The sequence below is a fragment of the Oreochromis niloticus genome, linkage group LG7 (assembly GCF_001858045.2).
Source record: "Oreochromis niloticus isolate F11D_XX linkage group LG7, O_niloticus_UMD_NMBU, whole genome shotgun sequence".
In the NCBI taxonomy this organism is placed as follows: domain Eukaryota; kingdom Metazoa; phylum Chordata; class Actinopteri; order Cichliformes; family Cichlidae; genus Oreochromis; species Oreochromis niloticus.
In genome coordinates this window covers 5395487-5415751 of record NC_031972.2, presented here as the reverse complement: position 1 = coordinate 5415751, position 20265 = coordinate 5395487, and the positions used below count along the sequence as shown (strand labels likewise).

The 20265-nt window shown below is 39.5% G+C and overlaps 1 protein-coding gene and 1 long non-coding RNA gene across 2 annotated transcripts; one reads left to right on the top strand and one right to left on the bottom strand.

The window, feature by feature from the left end:
• Window positions 1–6574: 6574 nt before the first annotated feature.
• LOC112847565 (uncharacterized) lies at window positions 6575–7905 on the bottom strand. The gene is made up of 2 exons (XR_003221170.1): window positions 7775–7905; window positions 6575–6878 (listed from the first exon to the last, which is right to left on the bottom strand). It is a non-coding gene; the product is annotated as an uncharacterized LOC112847565 (long non-coding RNA).
• A 160-nt stretch (window positions 7906–8065) lies between these two features.
• Window positions 8066–15352, top strand: dkk3b (dickkopf WNT signaling pathway inhibitor 3b). Its single transcript, XM_003439570.5, has 7 exons — window positions 8066–8398; window positions 8984–9109; window positions 9275–9355; window positions 12715–12807; window positions 14437–14581; window positions 14869–15019; window positions 15113–15352. The coding sequence occupies exons 1-7, from the start codon at window positions 8204–8206 to the stop codon at window positions 15132–15134; spliced, it is 813 nt and encodes a 270-aa protein (XP_003439618.1). The 5' UTR covers window positions 8066–8203; the 3' UTR covers window positions 15135–15352.
• Window positions 15353–20265: the final 4913 nt, after the last annotated feature.

The window sequence follows — 20265 nt, the reverse complement described above, 5'->3', positions numbered from 1 at the left end:
ACAGCGGTCTCGCGCACAGATAGGAAGGAGATGAGGTCTCACTCCTACCTGTTTCACCTACTCGACCTAAGGAGACACGAAAAGACTTTTGACTGAGACTTTTCTCCTAATTATGACTTACTATCGTTTAATTATGAGACAGAGGTCATTATTACCTGAGGCAAAACCTGCAAGGCTTTCTAAGCCTTAAATCATCAATTTATTAGGACATCACGTTCACAGTAACACTTTCGTAGGAACTGGAAGTATCCTCGTGGTACGTTTAGATAAAAAAAAAAAAAATGGCAGTAGCTATGACTAAATAAGGTTTCTGTGCAAAACCTTTTTTTTTTGTTTCAGCACCGTAGGTGTGAAACCGCTTTATCAAATTTCCATCTGTAACATAGCAAAAGTAGGTGGAGTAAGCGTCAAACAGAAAGTTCACCCTGAAAAGCCAGTCCGCATGGGCTGAGGAAAACAGACATAATAATCAGGTCATAACATTTTTGTAGCTAGCGCATTTCTCAGGCGTGGGCAGTTAATTTTCCCAAGGGGCCTCGTGAGAAACTGGGACTGTTGTGGAGGGCTGCATCAAAACACAGAGCCCAGTTCTGCTCATATTAATGTTATCCTCCTTACTATATGAGCCCATTGCTGAGGCCCTCCACAGCAGTCCTAGTTTCTCATCTGGCCCCTTGGGAAAATTAGTCGCTTGATAGAAACTGAAATATGATGTACTGCTGCAACAAAAACGGCAAAAGTATGCAATCATATTTCTATTTTTGGAAATGGGTTTTAATTGGTCCCATTCACTGAACCAGTGATGAGGTGGATAGGATGGTTTTAAAAGGATTAGATAATTTAAAAAGAAAGTGTACAGTATGTAGATGAGTGGTTCCCAGACTGCATCTACTATAGTAGCTACATGTAGTTACATGTCTCCACTCTGGGTCACACGGCACACCTAACAAAGGCAGGTACTTTAAAAGCCCTCGCCCTGCCCAGTGAGGAAGGAAGCCGAGCCATGAAAGCCATGGAAGTTGTTCTCAAAGTGAGGAAAAGTAACATTATACTGTGAAGGCTGTCGTATTCATGAAGCCTCTTATTCCTAATGTAAATGCAAAACTTACACCAGTGTATAAGTACACTGCTCAGAAAATTAAAAGAATGCTCTGAAAACACATCAGATCGCAACTGGATAAAGAAAAAAAAATTATTCTGCATATCTATACTGATATGTACTGGGTAATGTGATATGAATGAAAGGATGCCACATCGATGATCAACCTATAAAGGGCTGAAATCAAAGAGAAAAAATGATGTGGCAGGCTAATCCATTTTGCCAAAATTTCATAGTAGCAGCTAAAAATGGTACTCAGTAGATTGTATGTCTCCCAGGTGTTTGTATGCATGTGTGACAATGTCAGGGCATGATAGATGATGTCGTGGGGGATCTTCTCCCAGATCTGGACCAGAGCATCACTGAACTCCTGGACAGTCTGAGGTGCAACCTGGTGGGGTTGGATACAACGAAACATAATGTTCCAGAAGTGTTCTGTTTGATTTAGGACAGGCGTCTGAGGGCCACTCAGTGATAGTAATTCCTTGACCCTCCAGGACTTGGGTTTATACTCTTGCCACACACAAAAAAAATCAAAAAAGAAAAAGAGCATGGGGAAGAGTAAAGAAACACCAATAAACAAACCAGATAAATATACACATATGGCTGGAGGATGTGTGCATGAAAAGCTATTCAAGACTCAGAGAAGTAAGGCTGCAGTGTTGACTGTGCCAGTCCCTTGCACACTGTGCACCTAAAGGTAATTTTTTTACACCTGGAACTGTGATTCTGATTGGGTCATGGAAAGTCTTCTCAGAAGCCTGTGGAAATATTCCTGAGAAATTGTTCCAGTTGCTGCTAACGAGAGAGAGGCTACAGGAAATATCAGTGAACATATCCGCCATCATCATGGAGGATTAACTAGCAGAGTTAGTGAGACTGGGCGGTGGTCTGTCTGATGTGCAGTGCAGGAGTCTGTACTGTCTCCATTCCTGTTCACCTTGTACACCTCAGACTTTCATTACAGCGCCCGGGCATGCCAACTAAAGAGATAATATGACAAAGTGTTGGAGTGCTTGGAAGTATTAGTGATGGGCATAAGGAAGCTAAGGAAGAGTACAGAGCATTAGTAGGTGATTTGTGGAGTTGCCTGAGAGGAATCATCTGGTTATGTGTGTGAATAAAAACAGAGACGATGACTGACTTCAGCAGGAAGAGGACAGCTCCATGACCTGTGTCTATCCTGACACAGGATGTTGATGTAATGTTTGAGTACAAGCACTGAGGCCTCCACATCAACAACTGACTGAACTGCAACACCAACACAGACACTGTGTATTTCCTATGAAGCTGAGAGTCGTGTGTGTGCAGTAAAATTGAGATTTTCTATTAGTCAAGTATGCAGAGTGCAGTGTGCTGGAGCTGGTGACACTGTGGGCTCTCGTCTCTCTTTCTCTTCTCTCCTCTTAAAGCAGCCAGTGCTCTGAAACTTCTAAAGCTCTGCAGAAAGCCTTGAGAACTGTTGCTCAGCACCACTTAAAAAAACAGAAGAACGTGTGACTCCTTGGAAGCACAATATCAAGAAAAGAGGGGTGTCTTCAGACATTTGGACACTAATCTCTGTCATATGTGGTCATTGTTAAGTAATAATAATAAGAACTTTATTTATAAAGCGCTTTCAAACAAAGTGCTGTACAACTATTTGAAACTAAAAAGATAAATAAATAAAAGCGATACATGGCAATACAAGTAAAAAACAGAATACAAGTAAAACAGTAAGAATTTAAACAGTAAGAATTTAAAAACTAAAAGCCATAGAATTAAGACATGTAGGACAGGGTGAACAAATGTGTCTTCAACTTAGTTTTAAAAACCTCCACAGAGCATGCCTGCCTAATATCTTGAGGGAGGTTGTTCGAAAGGAACGGGGCAGGAAAAGAAAAAGCACACACTCCAATTGTCTTCTTTCTGGCTCTAGGAACCTTTAGAAGGCCAGAGTCCTGAGATCGTAGAGCACGGGATGGAACATAAAGGTGTAAAAGGTCGGAGAGGTATGAAGGTGCCAATCCGTTTAAAGCCTTGTAGGTGAGCAGCAGGACCTTAAAATCTGCTGAACCTGACAAGGTTGCCAATGAAGAGATCTCAGTACAGGGGTAATGTGCTTGAATTTCCCAGTTCTTGTTAGCAGCTGCATTTTGCACCATCTGTAGACCTCTAAAACTTTTCTTTGGTAGCCCAGAAAGAAGAGCATTACAATAATCAGTACGTGAAGACACAAATGCATGGACAAGAACCTCTGCAGTGTCGCTTGACAAAACTTGTCTGATTCTGGCTATTTTCCTCAAATGATAAAAGGCGGTCTTTGTTATCTCTTTTACATGAGACTCAAAAGAGAGCACCATGTCGAACCACACGCCCAAGTTTTTTACCTTGTCCCTGCAATTTATGACACTGTCATCAATTTTCAAGATGAAATTTTGGGACAAGTGCTGAAATTTTTGTGGCCCAATGACCATCAACTCTGTCTTATCAGTATAAGTAAGTTAGTAAGTAGGTAAGTAAGTAATATACCAATAATCAGATAGCTTTATATTTCTAAATATAAAAATTTGGTGAATCTGATCAAACAGATTTTAAGTAAAAGAGAAATGCAAACAAGTTTTACAAGTTTTCCCTAAACAAAATGTACAAAAATGGGCTGATATCAGACAGAGTGGCCATCTGATTACACTCTGACTTTGATACTTCGACCAAGGAAACAAGAAAAGATAAGAAAACAGCAAAATATGCCACTCTGATACCTGATTTTTGTGTTTGTCTTTTACATAAATAAATTTTCACCATAAATAATTGCAGAGAAGGAAGAAATCAGTGCACGAAGAAAACAAAAATCCTCAGAATTCAGGAAATGAAGTGTTTGAAGGTCAAAGTTTCCTGGGGGAGGTCCAAAAGCTATGCTCATGCTTCCCTATTCTGCCTGCACACTACAGAGAAAACAGGTTAGCTCAGCTGTATGTACCGAAACCCAGAGCTAAACCAGCACTCTTAAGCTGAAATAATACAAAAGGGCCCCATGTTAAATTAACAAGGACATAATAATAGATCATCAGAAGCAAGCTGGGTGGACAAACTAGTTTAACAGAGACCTGTTTCATTCTGGATGAGTGCTGAAAGAGTAGTGTTCCTGGATTTACTTAAGCTCTAATTTTACTCATAAACTACATTATTAAAGATATACCTTGTATACTTAAAGTACAAAAATTAGAAGCTAAATGTACAGAATCACAGACAACAGGCTCCACATGCAAGAACGGAGCATAGGCAGTCTTAACGAAAGAGAAGGATCTGAATTTTTTTTCCATACTTTACACAATATAAGCCAAGAGTTTACAGAAAGGCTTACATCTGCAATATCCATTTTCCTGAAAGAATCAAAATCTAGGTAGAACATATGGAGGCTGGGATCCTGCTGTGTGTGTGTGGAGAGGTTTGGAGATATCTCATTTATTTGTGGAAAAACACGGGCTCTTAATGTGGAAGTCAAAGACCTTTTTGTTTTCTATAGTTGTGCTCTTGGCATGTAAGAGCTCAGCATCAGTCCACGGTATGATCATGTGGGGATCAGCCTCTTCCTTAGCATTTTCCCAGTGTGGGTGGTTTGGTGGGTGTATGTGTGTGAAAGAGTGTTACGTGCTGCCAAACAGAAAGCAGGCAACGTTTCGCCCTCTGGTGTTCACGGCTGTATTTGGACTTCATTCCAACTGAGTGCTGCTCAATGAAAAGTACATAGATAGATGTGAGAAAAGATCACAAAGTATTAAGGTACTAGTGATTTTTTTACTTAAATATTTGGATTCTCTTTGTATTACATAGTGTTATCATGTAAAAATATACAAAACATATTGCATAAATGCATGCATATGCAATAAAATTAACAAGCCTAAAACCCCTGATTATTTTATTTCATTTCACCGAACAATATGTATACATCACACTTATTTGCATATCTGAACGTGTATATCAAACACATCATGTTGTTGCATTCACATTTTGGCATGGTGATGCTGCTAATCCATTTTTATGCCACTTTCATTGCACAAAACAGGTGTTTCTCTGTTCTTTTGTGTTACACTGGTATCTCTCTTTTGAATACAATTACACTGTGCTTTATATTTCAATTTGCACCCCATGCAGATGAGCTAAAGTTAGAGGGCGGGACAACAATTGGTTCAAAGAAGGTATATCTTTAGTATCATATGTAGCAGTTTTTACATGAGCGCAGTGGCTTCTCTCTCTGTTATGACAAAAATATGTAGCATAGAGCCAGTTTCATGTACTACTGTATGAGGGCACAGGGTTCAAAATGTGCTTGAAAATCATTAATTCATCAATTTATCATCAATTACTGACTTCATACTCTTAATCACTTTCGGATCAAATGGAGAGTCTCCCTTGGAAATGTAGCTAATAAATCTTGAAAAACAGTTACTTTTACTGGAAGTTAAGAACTAGGATGAAGCGATGACTTCGGAACTGAGCTATACACGTGCTTTCAGTGACGCCAACTCTTAGCTCACTTAGTTACTTTAGTTTCATGGAGATATTATCTTATCGTTAACCATATTACTGTGCCAACACAGTATATTGCTGCCAAACAGACCTATCGGATCTGCTGAGGTACATGTCCCTGCAGCATGAAGCTACATTTCTGAGAAAGTGTATGCTAGGCTGAGGCTTCCATGGGTGGGCAATTCATTCTCCCAAGGGGCCCCATGAGAAACTAGGACTGTTGTGGAGGGCTGCACCAATATACTGAACTTAGTTCTGCTCATTATTGCTTAGGCTATGCTGTAGTGTATAGAGTTAAGATGAAGCTTTCTATTTCTACGCAGTTTTGCTGAGCCATGACTTCATGTTGTAGCTATGTACTGTCACCAGGGGACAGTATCAGACAATATTTCCAGCCACCTGTTTCTGTTCTTATTGGCTCTAGCTTAGCTTCTACCTCAGAGAAAACAGAAGTCGTAGCATACAAAGAACTTTTAATGAAAGAGTGAAGTTTGCAGTAAACTTTAAAATACTTTAAAGACTAAATTTTTACATACAAAAAACTTACAGTGTTCACAAATGATGTATGCCGTACCCCTCTGGACACAGCATGTCCATCCATTCTCTTCCACTTATCCAATTCAGGGTCGCTGGGGGGCTCGAGCCTATCCCGGCTGTCTGAGAGCAAGAGGCAGGATACACTGGATAGGGTGCCAGTTTGTCGCAGGGCTAACACACAGAGACAGACCACACAGCATATGTCTGTACGATATTCAAACGTGTTTCATATTTCTGCAAGTAAGATTGGAGTCACTGTAGCCGCAGCTGCTGTTATGCTACCTACCGGTAACCATGTGAAACACACAAACAGTACTCCTTCCAACAGTACGTGTTTGGTCTTTATTGGTGAACGGCCGTGGAATTTGACTTTGAAATTGGATGATGCTTTTTTAATACACCCTGTACAATCAGACAGTCACATTATTGTACTGACATATGTGCACAACTGAGGTTCACAGTTGTTTCAGGACTTGTAAAGTTGTGAAACATCATGTGTAATGTGCAAAAGAACAATCTGACCAGGAAGTTGTTCTTTTAAATCTCATTTTGGGGGCAGAGTCACCAAATATTTAACCACCAGACGAAAAATAAGGCTCTCAGACACCTGGAGTTGATCCAAGATGGCAGCCAGGTTGTGAAACTTGCTTCTCTGGTCGAACCCCAAGCATCATTTAGAGTGGGTTCAGTCAGCTCAGGTGGCTAAGGTGGGTAACCCAGAATACAGACTGATCTAAAAGCAGTAAGAACAAGGACTCCAGCAGTAGGAAACACAGGAGAAACAGGAACTCATACAAGATACACACCAGGGAGTAGTAACTTTCAAAAATGCAAGGCAAGACTAGACAACTGTAACTAAAAGATGCCATAACCATTTGAATATGTGAAATGTATAGGAGAGAACAGAGAGGGATATTTTAAGAAAAGGTAAGCTTTTCTTAAAATACACAGTCCAACAGGTAAAATCTAAAACCCACAAACAAGAGACTTACACATGCAAGGACAAAGACGGGAGTAACACAGGACTATATATACAAACAGGACTGATTAGACAACAGGACACTGGAGGAATCACCTGACAGCATATGATAACAGTCAGGGAAACACGGGAAGACAGAGACCGGAAGTAAAACTAACCTTCAACATAAAACAGGAAGTAACCAAAACATAATAAAAGACATGAAAAGTTGCAGACAAAAGAACACAAGGGGACTAAAACCTACTACTACTACTACTATTAATAATAATAATAATAATAATAATAATAATAATAATAATGATAATAATAATAATAATAATAATAATAATAATAATAATAATGATGATAATAATAATAATAATAATAATAATAATAATAATAATAATAATAAGGACATTAACCCAAAATCACAATACTAAAACTCATCAGGGTAATCAGATTAAACCAGAACCAACACTCAGAAATGAACAAAAAACCTCAAATTAAACCTCATAAACTCAGGAGACTAAGTATCCATGCTACACAGTATCAGTAATCAAACATGGAGTTGCTCTTCATCACATAAATATAACTAAAATAAAATCTTGTTTTCTGTAGGATTGTGCAAAAGAGTCCAAACTTTGTCTAGATTTTCAAAAGAACGGGCAGACCTTCACTAAAGCTGTTTGACATGATGTGTATTTCTTGCTGTCAGCTCCTCTGAAGTGACCGGTGATTAAGCGCAGGCCTACGTGGGAACTTGCCTCTGCAGATCACATCTGGCATTCGTCTGTCAGCCTTTTCTTCTGTTTGTTTTACAGTCCAGTTCACATTTATGTCTTTATAAAGGCCACTCGCCTGTGTTTGACGTTTAAATCACGAAATGCAGCGTGAACTTTTTCCACCCCATTAAACCTGATCCTGCTAATACCCCCCTTCTCCCCTCCTCCTTCCTTCTCCTCCCCACCACCGCTGCTGCTGCTGCTGCTGCTCCTCATACTTTCCAAATAAAACGGATCCAGCTGTGTAGAGCTGTGCGCCCTGCGTGCGTCACACCCGTGTGCTGCTCGGTAGACAGACTAGGTGGAAGAGAAGGAAAGATGTCCGGCATCGCGCAGCTGTCGGTGTTCCGGGGTTTGTGCTTTCTGTGGGCAGCCGTCGGGACGGCGAGGAGCGGGACCTTGTTCCCGCGAGAGAGCCTGGAGCGGGGTCCGGTCAGCCTGAACGATATGTTCCGAGAGGTAGAGGAGTTGATGGAGGACACTCAGCACATACTGGAGGAGGCAGTGGACCAGGTTGGCGTCATATTTTATCCATTCATATAAAGCCAGTGCTGACTGGCAGAGAAATTCAATGTGTTCACATTAAAGTAAATACGCGACAGTTTTATTAGAAAGCAGGGGGATAAAAAGTGTTTCAAATTGTTTTAATGCAGACACGGAAACTATGTGTCTGCTTTAAATCTGGCCCACGCCATGCTGAGTACCACCGTCACTCATCATGATAGTATTTGCTTAAAATAGTGATTTCCCGGCCAGACTCTCAGTTCAATAAAAGAAAAGGGAATACAGAAGAGCTCCTGCAAGAACTTCATACAAACAGCTTTTTCTGGACAGCCTTCAGTACCTTGTGTTTGTTATTTTCCTTCCCAAGAATTGAATTTCAGCAGGTCCGATACATTTCCTGATGTCAGTGAGGGTCTGGTTTTCATCATTTCTGGGCTACTGGGAGGTTTCCCCTTTGCATCAAGCAGAGAATGCAAACTATCCATTCTTATAGCCCCCTTAAGGATTCATATTTTCAAAAATATGAACAATAGATGTACAGTGTAACATATGCTGCTCCTTATGTAAGATTTATCCTAATGTTCCTTCTGACAGATCACTACAGAGAGTGCAAAATCCTCTTCAGGCTCACTGGAGCTGGGTCCTAGCTACCACAATGAGACTACGATGGTGATAAAGAACGGAGAGAAAGCAGTTAAGGTGCTAGACAGAACTGACAAGGTAGGGATTCACTCATCACAGTGTAACTTTCACATACAAGCATTCACTTCATACTCTCCAATGTCTGAGTGGGTTTAAGAATAATTGGTCAGAAAAGAAAAGTTGTTTTTCTTCCCCGGGTCTGATACAGTATTTCACCCCCTTACAACCCCTTCCTTTTTATAGGATACTAACAACAAAACTGGAGAGACTCATTTGTCCCATGTTCATATGGAGATCTCCAGCCAGTGGAACAACATGAATCATGTGAGTCTTTTACCTCTTGTCCTTGATCCAGACCTAAACCTAAACCAAGTTTTAAACAAGGTTTTGGCTTTTTCTTCTGTGTCCACATTTTCCCGATGCTGCCATGAAGCTGCTGTTTTTATGTGAGTCAGTATTTTGTACTGAGATTAATAGTTTAACATTTTGGCTTGTATGAAGTTGGGATTCTGGAAATATTTTGGAGAGAAACACAAAATCCAGCTCACTTAGTTTCAGACCTCTTTTCAAAACAATGGAAAGTTTACAGGCTGACTTTTGGAAACAGATAACAGCTCAAGCTTCTTCTTTTTTTTTTCATCACATTCCAGTAAGAATCTGTCAGTATTATTTTAAATATTTATCAGCTTTTAGAGTGCTTGATTTCAGTGTGATGTTTCCAGAGATCCATTTTCCTTCAGTTTGGTAAATATTCCACATTTGTAAGACGAGACAGAGAGAAGGAGAGGTTTTTGAAACTATGGGACCATTGTATTAATACGTTTTTTTAAATTAAGGATGATCTCATCCAGCAAAGAAACCTACCATATACTTTTCATAGTTTTTGCCAAGAGGAGGCCAGCTTGGATTGAGGTTGCTGTTACTGCTTGCTGTCTGCTCTGTACTTTACGGCGGTGGTTTTGATCTTTTTCTTTCCTGGCAGCTGTACAGATGGTGGTTATGTTAATAGAGGAAAAAATGCCAAGGAAGCAAGGAAGATTGTAAGCCAAAAAGCTCCACGTTTCTAAAGAAAAAACGAAAGTAAAACAAACAACTAACGCCATATGTATTTAACCTTATTTGTTAAGTCACAGTAAAGTAAGTTAATGGCATGGCACTGTTGCTGCTTCAGAAAAAAAATTTAGTCAGCGCATGGGGAGCTGAAAAAAAAGCATATGTAAGCTAAAATGTGGAAATGTTTGGTTAAAATGTGGATGCTTTTTGGATGAGTGCAGGCAGTCTGTGAGTAATGTGATTTAAGTGACTAGAGGGTCTAGATAATTTCCTACAGCACTGCTGTCCATAACAATTGTCAGTCAAATGCCTTGTTGTTGCAACAAAGCGTTGCAGACAACTGTGGCTACTACATTTCAGCTGTTGCGTTAAATGTCCCGTATTTTGCTCATTTGTGGTTTCATAACTTTATTTTAGTGGTCTGTGCTCTTTTTACCCTGATTCTGCATACCTCCATTTTAGCTGCTGCATTTTCTGATGGGTTACCTTAGCCCAGCTAAGACCCGGGCTTGGCATGAGTTCTCTACCTAACTCGTTAGGTAGCAGTGTAGCATTCTTAGAAAATGTCAGTTGCCAATAAAACTGCAAGGCATGTGCTCACTCTTTGTTCAGGCTTTGCTTGTGAGTGTGCTGAAAGAGCTACTAGGCGGGTAGCGTGCCTTTGTGTCGCCTTGTAAGATAGAGAAGTAATGAGAAGACTAAAAACAAGTTGTATTAAGCTGTGTGAGAGAATAACTGAGCACTTCAGACAAACCTAGGATTGTTTCTCTGTTGTCAAACATTTATATTTGGTGGTATTTCTGGGACCTCCCCGCCATTTCAAAATCATACGTGGAAAGCCTAAGAGGAGGGGGAACAGCAGCAAGATCCTCCTACTGTTATGATTTAACCGAAGCAGGACGGGACACAGGAAAAGCAGTTGACAAGGTTTACTGACCAATTCATAATGTGCAGTGGAGTTTTCAGAGACAAAGACAGAGAGGAGAAACATTGTAGGAGAGTGCCCAAACAAACAAGCAGACTCGAGAGCAAAAGAATAAAATACTGTGTGGAATGGCTGACACACAAGGAGGAGATCTGGAGCACAGCACAATTCTAAGGTATTAACTTGAAAACACTTGGAAAAATTAACACTAAAGAGTCTGAATTATATTATAAACAATCTGCAGAGTGTAGGTGGAAGAGCTAGCGCCGTGGTGGATGGGTCAAGTGCACAATCCAGGGAATCAGTGATAACAGTTGGGTAGCCATGGCTCTGGGAAACACACAAACGTACACAAATGCAGGGAGAGAAAGGTCAACACTGCAGGCGAGCAGGAATCGCCCACAGAACAAAGCGGACAACCGACATGGATTGGTTCAAGTCAGAAATAGCACGACCAGGCTGAACAATATGGGCTGGTGGTGGGTGACAAAGCAGCTTGCAGCAAAATAGCACGCTCCTATAAGACTTGCTAATAGGATGAGCAGAATAGAATCTGCTAAGCTGCCAGCTGATGAGAGCTGGTATCTGAAATGTGCTGCACTTGACTCCCCGACCTGCAAAAAATAACAGGTGATTTCCAAGCTTTGCAACAGATTTTATTTCCTCAGAAAAATACAAAGAAGAAAACCCCAAAAAAGGATGATAGGGGAACTTCAAAAGTCATCCATTTCTCACAAATAAAACCAGGACTCTGTAATGTGTGATTAATGTCTAACCTTTTAGCTTCATTTGACCTGTTTTCCTGCATTGATGAGGTAGAAACACAGACAGTAAAAACACTTTCGGTAAGAAAACTGAAATCTAAATTTACAGTGGGAAAGGAGGTCTGGTTTAAAGATGTTCTTTGTTTGGTTCCTGTGTTAAACTTTCACAGGCCACACTTTCAAAGATAAATCAGAGAAATCCACCCATGTGGCTGGGATTGTTTTTGGCATGCACTGTTTCCTCTCACCACTGGAAACAAGTCAAACTAAATCTCAAATATCTCATTAGCATAAAGACTTGCTGACTTCTTCTGCTGGAAAATCCACCCTTAAAAGCGCACTTTTAAGCATGCACAACATTTGTCACTTTGTTGCATGGTGTACCCGGTGTTCCTGCAACAAACTCACAGTTAGCATCATTTAACAACAAGTTTATAATATTTCCAGCTTGGCCTTAAAAGCCCAGATTGTTTTAGGCATTAAAAAAAAAAGTGTTTTATCTTAAGCACCGTTTCTTTCTGGGAGTCATCCTGGAAAGGGCACATATTTGAAGATCATTTCTTTACCTTCAACATGCTGGAGTCCAAATCAAGCGTAGAGGACAGAAGGAGGGGAGACTCTAGAGACCCAGCCCTTCTGTTACATTCAGATGCCACTGATGTTGTCCTTAATGCAGTTTCCATGGAGATAGACCCAGCAGATACCGGGAAGTCATTATGTGGGGGTGCAGTGGAATAACGTACGACTGTTATTGTGATACAGGCAAATAACACTCAGCTACACTGAATTCTGTTTGGCTTAGTGCTTCTTGATAATGATGACTGTTGTGAGATGAGATTATTTTCAAGATGCATGAATTTCTTATCGAAAACTATAATAAATACTTCTGTTCAGTTCTTCATCACTTAATATATTTGTAATTCATTTTTCTCATCCCACAGGAATGCATGGTGGACGAGGACTGTGGCAACCTGAAATACTGCCTGTATGAGATCGAGAACTCCAAATGCCTTCCCTGTATCCCGACAGACATGGTGGGGAGACAGTCAGTGTTGTCTTTTGTGGTTGCTATGAGCTACAATGATCAGTGTCTTTGCTTCAAGTACAGCATCACTAGTCACCATGAACCCACAGGCAATTATCACTGAGCTCCACACTTCCCCTCTACTCGTTGTATCACCTTTCAGCTGTTTTTGGGTAACAGCTTTCCAGCTACAGTACAGTGTGACTGGCTGCATGTAAAAGTAATCACCATAAATTAACCTGGTGGTTTCTGGACTGTCAGTCCCATCGGTCTGAAAGCTCAGCTTTAGCCTCCATGTTGTTTTTGTTGAGCTACAAAGGAATTTGGGCTAAAAGAGTGGAGTACAAGTTTATCAGTTATGCTTGAAAGTTTGAATAGTGGATGCATCCATAAATGGTTTGGATGATAAGTGCAAACAGACTAATAAAATACTAGAACTTCACTCACCGATAGGAGCTCCGCCATTGAGAGGTTCAGTTCAGTCACTCAGATTAGCAGTGTTAATACCTGTCAGTCAAAGAGACAACATGGCTAACTTTATGTCTCAACAAAATACATACAGGGAAAAAAACTGAAAAATCACGAACAAACAGTTGGTATCTATGAGGAACATCCACAGAGGCTAGTTCTGTTCCAAGCTTTAAACATCCTTTATAATGCTGTTAAGTTGGACGTTTTAAAATGGGAGTATATGTGTCGTGGTCCGGAGTCTAGTGCCTCTGTATTTATATTTGTGATTATTAATATTCATTGTTTTAGTTTTTCTAGTGTTTAGATGTTACTGTACCTCCCTTGTGTCACTTGTGTTACCTCTTGACATCCTTGACTCTATGTTTGTGTATTTCCTGTTTTACTTTGACAGTCTGTGTCCTGCGTCAGTGTATTCTGTTTTCCTTCCTACCTGTCTCGTCTTGTCTGATTAGTCACAACTGTGTTCCTCACCTGTTTGCCATTTCCCTCTGTGTGCATCTATAGTGTGATCCTCGTTGGATCGTCTGCTTGTTCTTCATGTTCTTTTGTTTAGCTTCTCCCAGTTTAGGTTTTGTTAGTGTTTTCAGTTCCCCCTCCGTTAAGTGCTTTGCAGTGTTTTTTACAGCCACCAATGAAAGGCTCACTTTCAGTTTAAACCTCCACCTATTCCTCTGTTTGTCTGCGCTTGGGTCTGCACCTCTCATCTCCACACAGTCTATCCTTGCAAACCGTGACAATATGGGGACTTATATAGTTGAAGCCTCAAGCTGCCAATAGAGGAACTGCAATTTCTGCAGTTTTTTTTATTAGAAATTAGAAAAGTATTTAGATCATTTACATAATACAATCCATAATCTTGGTTAAGTAATGGTACCAACGTTTCTGAAATAAATGATGTATACTACAATGTGCAACATTTGCTCCTAAAATATAGTAGAGTAGAAGCGGAAAGTAGCATAACATAGAAATACCACCCCATGCCCCCCTCTGAACACACCCCTGGATTTGAAAATGTTCAAAAGTAACATAAGTGACATAAAAATGCATTAAGCAAAAAAGTGTCCTTACTTTATGCCGTGATGTAATGCTACTACATGAATCCAAAAGGATGCACATGACTACTTATACTTTTTTTTTAAAACATTTCTGATTGTGTGTCCTCACATAGCCCTGCGTCAAGGATGAGGAGTGCTGCTCTGATCAGATGTGTGTTTGGGGCCAGTGCACAGTGAACGCCACCAGTGGAACAGAGGGAACCATCTGTCAGAGTCAGAGTGACTGCAGGCCACACCTCTGCTGTGCTTTCCAACCAGGTAAGCTTCGTCTGGGTTTAAACACCAGAGAGACTACCTTAAAGTGCCTAATTGGATCTGTTTGCTATTTTAAAGCAACCTGTAACATGTTATTATCTCAACCTGTAACCAGTTCTAAATGTTTGGTGACAGAATTTAGGAATCAAACATAGTCCAGGACTAACAAAATCAGAACGGGGATAGTCTAATTGGGACCCTGTGATTTGGACTGAGCAATCAATGACTTAGAAGGTTCAGTAAAGTCAGTTTTAAACTTCATGTATTTTTCTCTCTGCTGCTTCCATCAGAGCTTTTGTTTCCAGTATGTAACCCCAAACCGGGCAAGGGGGAGTCCTGTCTAAGCCACCCCAACCTGCTAATGGACATGCTAGCCTGGGACCAGGAGGGTCCCCGTGACCACTGCCCCTGTGCCGATGACCTTCAGTGCCAGCCTCATGGGTGAGACCAAACACAGCAGCACACGTTTACAGTGAAAAAAGAGCAAGTGTAAATTTTTTTGCTTGAAATTCACATTTTTCTCTTTTCTTGCAGCCGCGGATCTGTGTGTGGATAACAGTACTGGAGGTTTACAGTGCAGCAGAGTTAGAATAAAATGACCTTAATGATCCAAAGAAGGACGTCTCTGCTGATCAACAGCTGCTGAAAGTCCAGGCTGTTGCTTCAGGATTGAACTTGCACTCACTGTATTATTTATGCCTTACTGCCAGTGTGTATTATATATATATAAAACAACAATAAAAGACTTGTTTTCAGCTTTGAGAACCAAGGAAAGCACCTTCTGTTATTTACTGGTGAACTTATTTTTGGTTTGTAAGCAGTGAACACTAGAGGGCAAACTTTTACACATTTAAAAAACTTGGTGGGTAGCTCTTTTTGTAATGACCTTGATCTTAGTGGAAACTATTAAAGGTCAAGGAAAGGTGTGAAGGAGAATTGATAAGGAGGAGAATCAGTGAATCTGACTGCATGTACACTAGGCTCCTTAACGTTGTGATATCTGCTGTGTTGAAGCTACAAAGTCCAGAAGATGGACTACAAAATGCACATCGTACTTCACCCTGACTTTCTTACCCATATTATTTCATGCAAGTCATATAAAAAAGAACCAGAGGTGAAAAATATCACTTACAAATTCAAAAAGTTGGATCCATCCATCCGCTTATCCTTTTCAGGGTCCTGGGGGGTGCTGGAGCCTATCCCAGCTGTCTTAGGGCAAGAGGCAGGGTACACCCTGGACAGGTAACAAGTCTGTCACAGGCAACCAATCGCACTCACATTCACTCCTGCATTCACACCTATGGGCAATTTAATGGTTTCCAGTTAACCTATCCCCACAAACTGCATGTCTTTGGACTGTGGGAGGAAGCCGGGGGGAACAAATAAAATAGATCCTGTTTTTGTTTTTAGGTTTGTTTGTTTTTTGAGGGGGGTGGGGGTCCTGCTGGGAAGGGGATCCAGTATAACTCCTTTCTGCATGACTGAAGAAAAATTCCTTCCACTCATCTCTTATCGAGTTCAGGCTGGAGGTTGGCAAAACAAACAAATGCACATAAAAAATGGAAATTAAACTATAGTTAACTTTAAACAGTTATATAGCTCATAATCTGGATATAAATCTATGTTCTTCATGCAACACAATAGCTGGATATGAAGCAGATGTTATTACAGCCGAATAATCAACAGGCTGTTGATCAGGTTATGACATAAAATATACATAATAATAGATAAATAAATATACAACAAATATACAAAATATATATAAATATACATAAAATATAAAATGTAATTTTAATTAACATTTACATGATTTTTGTCAGTCCTTTTGATAGTTTGTTTTCATTAAGATCTGATGGTGTGTTGCTATTAATTATGGATTTAGAAAATTCCAACTGTTGTAATGCATTTGTATGAACAAGATATAATAGTGTAATAAATTGTCAATGTGATAACATATGATACAGCAGAGGGGGCAAAAGCGCAGACATTTGTCACGTACGTAAAGGAAAAGATGTGTTAAAAATACTCTGGCAAAAGTGGAAGTACTAATTCATCTTCTTCAAGAGTAAAAAGTTTATTTTAAATTAAAAAAAAACAAAACTCAGCTTAAACATCTGTTATATAAAACACGACCAAAGAAAAATAAAGGGAATTTAAAAAAGATATATCTATATTTGCTCTTGCCTACATTGTAGAGCGGCGACTCATACACACCTAAAAACATCGGTTGTAGCGGTGCAACATGGGCAAAACAATTACAAAGAAAGATGTCACGCTTTCCATTTGTGAGCACTTCATCTGTAAGTAGAGCAATATCACCACCTGCTGGTGCTCACAGTCAGACACACATGTCTCACTTTTCCTCTGACCTCATTATAGAAACACTAGAACAGCGGTCCCCAACCCTTTTTGCGCCACAGACCGGTTTATGTCCAACAATATTTTTGCTGACCGGTCTTTAAAGTGTCGCGGATAAATATAACAAAATAAAAACAAAGAAGGTTTATTCATAACACACGTGAAAAGACCCAGTTAACGGAAACCGAATTAACGATAAAAACGTTAAAAAAAACAAACAACCCCCCCCCCCCAAAACCCCGATAAAAACCGATAAAAACCCTGAAAACCATAAATTTCACACCCGAGCTAAAACTATCGCAGCCCGGTACCAAAGGACTCATGGACCGTTTTTTAAATCTTCGTATTGTATTTAATAAATGCAAAATGAAGTAAAATCACTAAATAAGGCAATATTTTAATTAGAAAAAAAGTGCATTTATGTCAAGTCTTTTAATTGACCCGTTTCCTTACATTATATTATTCAACTGTTTCAAAACCCAAATTACTTGAATCCCCAAATACTTACTGGTGAAAACTTCTTTGATTGCTGATGCCAAATCATAATATTACATAAAGGGGAAAAAATAACACTGTTTCTTATTTAATGCTCAAGATTACAAAATTGCTAAAAAACACTTCTTCTTTCTTTTTTTTAAAATAGCCAAACAGTGCTACATGGATCAAAAATACCACTACAACTCATGAAGAAGAGGAACGTTGAAACTGATTAATAGATAAGTCATTTTGAGTCAAACCTGAGCCCACTTCTGTTTGCAGCTATTTAGCTTTAGCTAATATTGATTTTAGTCTAAACTCTAACACATATGTACAACAGTTACATTTACATCTGCAACACAAGAATTTCACTTGTGCTTGAGTATTGCTATTTTAAATCCAGAACAAACCTGAAATCATCCACCAAATCTTTCAAATAGAGTTGTCTAGTGTCTAACCAGTTTTGATGTTTTGGTCTCCCTGTCTTTGGTTGAACTTTTTTTCCATCAGGATTTGGCAGTCACTGAACAAAGCAGGGGAGACAGCACAAATTGCATTGCAGCAGAAGCAGTAGCTGCATAGCTGGCCCCTGGTTTGTTCCCTGTTTTGGCCTTTAAAAAAAGAAAATGAAGGTATCCAGTAATATCTGAAAATAGGCTTTTTATTCCCTTTAAAAAAAAAAAAGTTAGAATGTGTCACAGCTTTTCACCTTAAATTGATTTCATACCACTGTCAGTACTATATATCACTTTAATTTCCCCTTCAGGTTTATATCTAAGTTTATATCCTATTCTAATGCTTCTAGTATGAAAGCCTCTCTCATCTGCTGTTGATGAATTGTATGAAGGTGGTCGACTGATTGGATGGCATAAACTATACAGGCATTTGAGATCATGTCTGAGGGTTCTCTGTGAGTGGAAGAATACGTGAAAGTTAATGTTTCTCATTCCATTCAAACTGTTTTTGGTAGAAAATATAAATGTAGTTTTGCAACAACATGCATTATTATCTAAATTGGTGCATGTGTCTGCTATCACAAATACCCCAGAGCATGTAGTTCATCCTATACAGGAAAAATAAGAGACAATAAATAAATCATCCATGCCATCAACACACAGCACTGTAAGAGTGTAATTACTGACTCCTTCTTCACAGTCAAGACAACCTGTTGTTAGACTGGCTGTCTCCATCAGTCTCTATGTCTGTGTCTCTGTAGGCTGTCGTTTACCTCTGCAGGCTGTTTCTCCAGGCTTTCTGATTCTCATTTTTTCCAAGTATTTTTGATGTATTTGTTAATTATGTTATGATTCTTTTAGTACAGTTCTGTTATGAAGTCAAACAGTAATGTTTTAAAACTGAGGTAACAAGCAAGAGGCAGATCTGACTGAGAAACTCAAGTAGAGGTATACTGCACACTCACAGGTTACCAGCATGGGAATTATACAGTAAAGCCCTCTTCGTTTACAAAATGAACACCTTAAATTTAACTTAAATTTAGCTTAACACTAGTGATTGAGCTTATGATGTCACCAGGAATGTGTTTAAACTTCTATACAGCTTTCTTTTTATAACCCCACTTGTCGCCCTCTGCTGGCCATAAAAAAGAATGCAAGCATAATGGACTTTGCGTTCTCTTCTCGCAGCCTCGGTTCCCTTTGGTGTAAATCTCCAGAAGTCTGGAGATGAGTTTCTGTTTCCACTGAAAACCCTTCAGCATAGAAACCTCACATTTGTCTAGACTGTGTTTCCTGTACCCTCTGTCCTACTTGCACGTCATCTTCAAGAAAGTCTTAATTCCAGAAAATAGTTATTCCATATTAAATTAACTACTTCTGAAAGGTGGGTTGTATAGTGTATATAGTATATGTTATATATGGGTCCAGCTTTTTTTTTTTTTTTTTGACCTTCATAACTTTTGAAGAACAGGAGATATCCACCTGAAAAAAGCCACAATCTTCTTTTGCACAATTAGTTTCATTATCATAGTTTCAAGTAACAATGCTGCACCAACTTAATGTCTGTGATTTAGAGTAAGAGGAACAATCAGTGGTATACTGAGTCCCATATCATTCCCTAATTCGTTACTGGACCAAATGCACTTTGGGAATTGAAATGTCCTTCAAAATGTGTAATGAAATGTGTTTTCGCATTACGGTGAGAAGAACGGAGGAGAGAGGAGGCAGAAATGAGAGAAATAAGAAAATCCCTTATGTTAAGTAATTCCTTTTGTTCTGTTCCCCTCTTTTGCTGTCTCTTGCTCACCTTTTCCATCTGCATTTTGGTCTGGTGTCTGGACTCCAGGATCTACAAACTTTGTTTCAATAAAATTTATTTCAGACTGTTAAGAAAGACCAAAGTAACAAAACACCTCAGAACCAAATAATTGAAATGAAGCGTCGTGATAAACAAACAAGAAAAATTGAGTCATAAATTTCCATTTGTGATTGTGGAACTTGAGAAGGACTTGATATGTTCAAGTTAAGCCACCGTCTTAAGCAAATATTTCTGTAGTAAATGAAAATTTCAGAGAAAAAACAACTAAATAAAAATTACATTTATGTTTTTTTCTAGAATGATTACAAATTATTAGATTAAATGGGATTTTTCTGAACACTAGTTACGGAGCAGAATAACCTCGAGGACAACCTGTGAAATGAGAAGAGAGGTTAGGTTCGTCACGGAGTGGGAGGGCGCAGTGGACGGATTGGACTCGGGCCTACGGCTCACACACAGCTAGCGTCTGCATTCCCTTCATCTCCGACCGTCATTGGCTAACGAGCACGTCGGTCATTGTTTCCCAGCCTCAACTCGCGTCTGATTGGCTGAAGGGACACCTACGACGGTAGGGCAAA

Bases quoted from the DNA above. Each gene is read 5' to 3' on its own strand.
- dkk3b (XM_003439570.5), top strand. From the start codon at position 8,204: ATGTCCGGCATCGCGCAGCTGTCGGTGTTCCGGGGTTTGTGCTTTCTG. The intron at 9,356-12,714 runs GTGAGTCTTTTA...CTCATCCCACAG, and splicing joins AGTGGAACAACATGAATCAT to GAATGCATGGTGGACGAGGA. The intron at 14,582-14,868 runs GTAAGCTTCGTC...TGCTTCCATCAG, and splicing joins CTGCTGTGCTTTCCAACCAG to AGCTTTTGTTTCCAGTATGT.